Consider the following 7,836-nt stretch of genomic DNA (forward strand, 5'->3'; position numbering starts at 1 on the left):
AGCGCTCCTACCCCTTCTCCGGGAACCATGTACCCTCCCAGGGACAGTTTTACAAGGCTACGATTGGTAACGAGGGCACCGGCAATGGCAAGCATGCTAGAGTTATCAGACACAGACGAGCGCAAGTTAAGCTCTTGCAGTGACCTATTGCATTTGAGCATCTCGGCGATCGCAATTGCTTCTTCGTTCCCAAAATAGTTTCCCTGGAGATCGAGATGGAGCAGTGTACAGTTAGTCTTCAGCGCTTTGCACAACTTACAAGTACCAGCACAACGGAGGTTGTTCCATCCCAGCTTGAGGACCTCAAGAGTTTTGTTTGTTTCCAAAGCTTCGGCGATGTAAGCAGTGCCTTTCGAACCTAGCCTTGTTTTGTTTAAGCTCAATGTCACCAACGGCGTGTTGGTTTTGAGCAGCTTAGCTATGAAACCTGCACCTTTCGACGCCACATTGTTGTTATCGAGGCTAAGACAGGTCAGGGTGGTCGAAGCCATGAGGGCGCTCAAGATGTCAATGGTGCCATCCGCAGTAAGTCCGTTGTCGCACAAGAAAAGTTCGACGAGCCGAGAAGAGTTGGCCAGGGCGTCGCACAACGCTTTCCGAGGGATGTTAAACAGATACATTGAATCAAACCGGATAGAGCGGAGATTGCCCCCGACCAGTGTACTGATCAACTTGTGCGCCTTCTGCTTGCTCTTGCGTTGTAACTTCCCCTCGTCTGCCAGCGTGATCTTCTCGATGCCCTGATTGGTGGCTACACTGCCAAAAGCCACTGTTTCGCGACCGAAGAGCGTGCTCACGTGGTCTAATTCGACGGAGTGAACGCAAGAGTGGTAGTTGAGCAGTCTGGACACGAGAAAAGCACTTACAGCGTGGTAGTCCTTGTCACGCACAGGGTAAGAGACGAAAGTTTGTACCTTTAGTCGATTCGGCAAGTCCTCCATTAGTTCAACACCGTTGGCGTGCAGGAATCTGTTCCAAATGTCGAGGCTGCGAAGGACCCAGCACTGTCTCACAGTGGACGTCGAATCCGAGGCGGACGTGGCCGTGCAGGGGTTGTCGACGTCGATGCCGCTCTTTAGGAAGCAGCTCTTGAGTTGCTCCACGGTGGTCGGACGTTCGTCGTCAATCGACGGCTCATCTTCGGGAGAGGCCAACATTTCAGGTCCGCTCTCGGCAGCTGGAGGAGCGCGAGTGTTTTCCGAAAATTGACTGACGGTAATAATTAAAAAAAATAAAAATAGCGCATGCGCGGGGCTTGTTTTTTGCGATCCGTTCACGGTGTAAGAGTGCCAGATCACGGTTCAAGAGTGCACCGTGATCCCCCACTTTTTTTTTTCTGTGGGTAATTACTTCACCCTATAACAGCAGACCAAAAAAAAAAAAACGCGCCCCGTGACGATGCATTTTTGCCGCTACTCGATTGGCTAACTCCATCTATATGATCAAATTCAACTTCAAACGGAGCATTCGATATTTCGATCTGCCTAGCTCTGGCTCTGGACCTTTACAGCTCTTATCATCACCCAGGGGAAAAACGCCGATTCATTGAGCCGTACGGACGCATGAGCGCCGTCAGAGATTTCACAGAAAGAAAGGAGCTACGTACATACTTAGTGTCTGCACGCTCTGTGCCGTGGGCGCCGCCATGTTTCTTTACGCTGACGTCAGGACACAGCAGGGCGGCTGCGCTTTTAGCAAGACTCCGTTTTCCTTTTCTTTTTTCTTTTTTTTTTTCGTTTGTTAGAAACCTTCGCACATAGCTTAGTGCAACAACGTCAAAAACGCATAGTCACGAAGCTCCAAGACCAACTCGGGGCAGCCCAACTCTGATGCCAAGACGAGTAAAACGAGAGAGGCCGCATCTCCACATGGTGAATGATGTTGATTGGGGCGAAGCTCTGGTGGTGCTGATGATACTGATTTTATTGTTAATAGGTAGTGCTGATGGTGCTGATTTTTTTTTTTTTTTATTGCTCATATAGGTAGTGCTGAGTTCCGGGTTGCGTTTCGAACTGTTAAGTCAACGGTCCATGTCAGAAAGAGAATGTGTGGTATGGATCGTAGTTATATATGCATTTGAGCATTTGACCGCAGTGTCCTCTCGTCTATAAACGTTGAGCCAATGCATGCAAACTTTAACGCGATTATATACGCATTTGAGCGCAGCGGCCTCTCCTGTATTTTTTTTTTCTCTTTTAGGGAGCTTCGCCCCTAAAAAAAAACAAAAGATCTTGTTTTATGCGCAGGTTCTTTCTACACAGGAACCATGCGTTTGAGGTCATTATTTATTTCCCATTTTTATCGCTGGGGGCTACGATTTCGGGCACTGGCCTACACGCGATCAGAGCTTAGACCACTCAGTAGACGAAGAGGATATCAGTTATTGAAATAATATATTGGCTTAATATCGTGTTTTTTTTTTTGTTTGTTTTTTTCAATAGGGAGTTTTGTTTAATGATTTAATCAGCAAAAGTGCACCCCCTCAATGCACCTTGGGTTAAACTCGGAGCTTTCTCTGTGCATGCGTCGATTTCTTCTCGGACGTCACGCGGACCTGACCTCGGTCTCCGACGCCGTCTCCTTTCTCCCCCGCAGCTCAGCCCAGGCGCCGTCCTGGCGCTGTTGACAGCAGCGTTGCTGAACTCGGTCCAGGCCGGCGGCTACCAGAGACCGCCGTGGCAGCAGACGTCGTCGTCGCCTCCGAACGCCGTCGGCATCGAGCCCAAGCTGACCAAGGCGTTCGTCGTGCACGTGCCCATCCCGGCGCAGTACACCGTCGCGAGCGGCGGTAACCACCAGACTAGGCCTAACGGGCCCATGCCGGCACCGCCAGTGCCGTTCCGGTCCGCAGCGCCGCAGCAGGGTTGGTTCAGGAGGAGGCGAAGACGGAAATACTTTATTCGTAGTTGAACGGGGTGAGGACCACGAGCGGTATACCAGGCGATACCGGAGCCGGTCCAGTTACCTGTAACCCGTCCGTCCTTAAAGGCCGACGACCAGACTCGAGATTCTGCAAGGCAGAAGATCCTCCTCACTATGGGGGAGGAGGAGGAAACAGGCAACGGTGGAAAAGGTAGAAGGGGGAGAGGAGGAAGCGTGGAAAGCGCGAACTGGTCGTCCGCCTTTAACGTCTAAACATGGCTTGTAATGACGTCACACCCGCGACCATTGGTGGAGGCTTTGCAGCTGAGCGCGCACTTTCTGCATCAAACTTTGCGCCCCACCTAATTTGCTTTTCTAACCAACAAGTGGGAATGACCACTAGCACGGTGCTACGACGTCACGGGCAAGCCGTGTATGAAACGGCGCAAAGAAAGACAAGGATAAAGAGAAAACGCGCACAAACACTGCGCTGCGTTTGTGTGTTTAAGTCATAAACATTGCAACCCGATATCGTTTCAAGACCCCTTTAAAGGCTGACCTACAGAATCCTCTTCTGCCGGGCAGAAAACCGGTTCCCAGTTTTCTTTTCTCCATTCCCTCTTGCACTCTTCTCTCCTTCTCTCCCCACAGCAGCGGATCTCTGAGCTACTTTCCGCAAAAAGGAGGGTCTCCCCTTTTCTCGAAAGGAAAGGAGGAACTGATAAAGAGTTTCCTCTCTCCTGCTTGTTGGTCGGCCTTTAACTTCCATGCACGGAATCACTGATACCACAATGCTGGAATAGCATGCAAAAAAAAAAAAAGAAGTGAATAAATCACATCCACACAAGAATTCAGTTCCCTGAGTAATAGTGTCAACTTAGAAGCAAGAGAGGGCTTTTTGAAATGATCTGGTGCCTCTAAACTTTCAGTATTTCTTTGCGAATCGTATCACTTATAATCCATTAACATGGAATATTTATAAGGTCCTTTCGAGCACATACACACTTTAAAACTGTATTTATGCAAAAAAGCATATCTCGGTCACGGTTTTTCTAAATTTGCCTTAATGATTACCTTTCACCAGAAATTTAAACATTATATATATATATATATATATATATATATATATATATATATATATATATATATATATATATATATACAAGGATTTCTCTCAATAGACCCTTTTCAGAAGTGCATCAAGCAACATTGGTCATCGATTTTTCTTGGGCACAATGCACGTGATTTCATCAGATTATTGAACACGAGTGCTACGTAGCACTCGTGTTCATTACAAGACGAGCTGAGCCGAGCTCATGCCGAACGCTGTCACAGTCCTCGTGTCCAGCCCTTGTTCAGAGTATGCGGTCAAGCAATGGCGGACAGGCGATGACGCGGACTTTTGAAGAGGGTCTATCGAACGTTTGTTTACACCCCCTCTTTTTTAAACTTTTTTGTGAACTAGCTTGTCTGTGACAGAGTTCTTATCTTCACATATTGCCTGTATTTAGTTCCTGTGAACGCCTGGCTTTGTTGTGACTTTGCAAAATTCTGCCTTTAAAAATGTAAAACCTCCAGAAGCCTCATTTGGCGTGCCTGAATTGAGAAACGCAATCGCGATCACAGTTAAAGGTGGCACGTTCTATTGTCACACTCCATATAGACGCGTAATCCCTTTAACAAGCCTACTGATGCAGATAGACGAACATGTATCTTTTAAAACTTCAGTTTGTCATTATCCGCAAAACAGTGCTAGGTGCGTATCCGCTTAAGAGAAGTAACCAATTGAACCTTTCGTACAGTCTCTCCCAAGTCCCAACAACCAGCCGAGCTGGATCAGCAGCACGAGCTCAAGAAGCTGGTGATCCTGCTGAGAATTCCGCAAGAACAACCCCTTCAATCCCTAGACAAGTCCCCACAGCCACCGACGCCGCCCGACAAGACCAGTTACAACTTACAAGTGGACAAGCAGCTTCCTATTATCCTGATTGCTTTGGACAAGCCGCTACCACCGCATGCAAAAGTACAGTCAGTGACAACCTGGAAGGAACCTATTCAGCCTTTAAATTCTCCCAAAGAAGACAGATCCAGCAGCAGCAAAGAGTGGCAGCCCATCAATCCGCCTCAACGGTCTCAACCAAGCCCACAGCAGCATCAGCAACAGCAGCAGCAGCAACAGCAGCAGCAGCAGCAGCAGCCACAGCAGCAACAGCAGAAGTCTTGGTCATCGTGGAACAAGGACTCGGGTCAACGGAACTCGTGGAACAGGGATCAAGGCCCTTGGAAATCGGTCTCGGGAGCGGCGAACGTGCAAGGACAGCAGGATGGTAAAGAGGCCAAAATACTGCTTCTTCTAGTGCACGACAATGGTCAGGGGAAGGGCTGGCAGCAACCACCAAGACAGAACGTCCAGAACGAACAAACGAACTACTGGAGGCCTAGCAATCCACCACAACCCTCTCGGCAGCAGAACTACCAACAACAATACAATCACCAACAGCATAGTCATCAAGAGCATAATCAGCACCATCAGAACCACCACCGGCCGCAAGACGTCGAAGAGAAAAGCTGGAGGTCCGTGGCGCCATCCCTCGCCTGGAGCGCGGCATCACCGCAACAACGAAACTGGCAGTACCAAGACCCGTTGCCGTACCACCAACCACGGTCGCCCAGTGCCTCGCAAGCTCACTACTACGTGCAGAGGAAGGATGGCTTCACGGATCGCTTCACTGTGCACTACTGAGGCTCCAACACTTATCGATTCACAAAGTGGCCATCTTGGTACGCCCGACCGAAAGCCCATAAGCTGCAAGTGGCTTCGTATCCTTCCGCACATCAAAGGTGTGGAGGTGCGGACAAACTCTTATGCCCATGGCGACGTAAGGGTGACCCGGCACGGACCAATATGACGTTTCTCTTGTCGTTTTCTTTGTGTGCTTCAGACCAGTGGATAAGGACGCAGAGCAAAATAAACAAGGACTAGTAGAAGGAAAACCTCTGTCCGGTCTTCCTCTGCTAGCCCCTGCCATTTTGCACAGTACATCCGAATATGTGTAACCAACTAGCCCACCGGTTGATTTTGATTGGGTAAAGAGAATTTTCAGAGATCGAATCTATATCTCCGTTGCAAATGAAGGTCTGGAACGATTAATGAACGGGCAGAAGATGTTTAGTGCTAATAAATAGAAGCGAATATAAGAATCTTTAGGGCTCCAACGTACACGTACCTGTGCCGTTCTCATGTATAACGGCAGCTGCCACATCTGTTCGATGGGCTTTTGGAAGATCTTGGAAAGACACGAACTTTTGTATATAAACTCCACCGACGGAACCATAGCGTAACATCATTTACCATATGCGAGGACGCTGGTGTGCATCTGATAAACTGTGGAACAGAGGTATGTATTGCCAAGGACGAACTGTTCACTGACCTCAATCAATCTTCTTACGTTAAAAGCGGCAGTTCAGCTTTGGTATAGGAAAACGATCAAACAGGTTCTGAGTCATGTACGATTGTAGCGCAACATATCCTTCTATAGTAACGTGCAAACAGTGAATACTGAATGTTACCTATAGCGGGGTACAAATTCACGGGTCCACAAGCTGATTCTGATTTTGTTTTTACTCTGAAAAACAAATGTTGGAGTGCCGAAAAAAAAAGGATTCTACGAAAATGTTCATACCCTCCATCACCATGTTATCAGTCGCACGTGCGTTTGTCGCTTCATTCTAATAAAGTTGTACCAAGCAATAAAAAGAATCGCTGTGTACAAAAGTTTGTTGGGTTGTAAGACCCTGGCAGACTGCCGTGTTCGTGTGTCGTTCTTAAACCGGGGTCACACACTGCTCATACGTCATACAAAAGACAGTCTGCAAACACGAGTCACCGCAATGTCCGTGGTTCGAATGCCGCGTGCCAAGTTTTCCCCTTGAACTCATTGCCATGCGGCATTCGAAACACGCATGTAGCGGTGACTAGCGTTCGAATCTGTATGCAGACTGTCGTTTGTATGATGTATAAGCAGTGTGACCCCGGCTTTACGATAAAACATTACGATATGTGTCAGCCATCAAGGCAAAACAACGGGGCTGCAACTGTTCGTACCGCGAGCAGGGGGCCGTTCCTGAGCAAGTGCTCTTGCAAACAACGAGCTATGATGCCTTTGATAGCGCTGCAAACGATGACAACTTCTGCTGCGTTGTCATCGCGCGACACAGCAGAGCCTGGTTGCACTATCTCTCCACGGGGCGCGGTGCTGCCGGGGCCGAGATGCGCTCCGATAGCAAACCGAAACTTAAAAACCCGTCGAGATTGTGCGGTTTTTCAAAAAGCCGTAAAATGCTTCGCGTGCCTTCTATCGTTATGCAATTTGTTGGTTTAGTGGTTTTCGATGATGCCTGAGCAATTTTCTAACTTTTTTTCAATAAATTTTGCAGAGTTAATTTACCTAAGAAAAAAGTAAAAAAAAAAAAAAAAAAAAAAAAAAAAACGGCTTAACTTCTATAGGAAGCGAGCAAGCCGGCCGTGTCGCGGCGGTCGCCTATTGTTCGCCGCGACCTGGCGGTAGCCGCCGCAGGAGCATCGGGCAGCAATGGCGACGAACAGCACGGCGGACAGTGTCCCCGTCGTGATTACGACGGAATTTAAGGCAGTTACGAGTTCGGAAAGTTCCTTCGGAAGCCGGTGCCGCCGGCTCAGAATCATCGCGAAGTAATAGCAACGAACAGCACAGAGGACAGTGGGCGGCTAAGAATCCGGAAACCTTCGGTAGCCGCTGCAGAATCATCGGGGGGAAGCAGTGGCGATTAGCAGTACAGCGGACAGTGTTCCTGGGGTGATTACGACGGGATTTAAGGCGGTTACGAATCCAGAAAGTTTCTTCCGTGGTGCCAATATGACGAAGAGAAAACCGTTTCTTGAATCTGGCCGCGTGTGCGACGTGAAGGAGGTCCGTTTCGACGGACAAGTGGATG

General features: G+C 48.6%; 1 protein-coding gene across 1 annotated transcript; it reads left to right on the forward strand.

Moving 5' to 3' along the window:
* Positions 1–1,829: 1,829 nt before the first annotated feature.
* On the forward strand, positions 1,830–6,613 carry LOC8035603 (nuclear transcription factor Y subunit beta). The gene is made up of 3 exons (XM_042289657.1): positions 1,830–1,841; positions 2,596–2,863; positions 4,665–6,613. The coding sequence occupies exons 1-3, from the start codon at positions 1,830–1,832 to the stop codon at positions 5,603–5,605; spliced, it is 1,221 nt and encodes a 406-aa protein (XP_042145591.1). The 3' UTR covers positions 5,606–6,613.
* Positions 6,614–7,836: the final 1,223 nt, after the last annotated feature.

Source organism: Ixodes scapularis, unplaced genomic scaffold, assembly GCF_016920785.2.
Source record: "Ixodes scapularis isolate PalLabHiFi unplaced genomic scaffold, ASM1692078v2 PGA_scaffold13__105_contigs__length_92229423, whole genome shotgun sequence".
NCBI lineage: Eukaryota > Metazoa > Arthropoda > Arachnida > Ixodida > Ixodidae > Ixodes > Ixodes scapularis.

Excerpts from the sequence above, each read along its gene's own strand:
- LOC8035603 (XM_042289657.1), top strand. Across the intron at positions 2,864-4,664 it reads GTCCGCAGCGCCGCAGCAGG|TCTCTCCCAAGTCCCAACAA; the intron begins GTTGGTTCAGGA and ends CCTTTCGTACAG.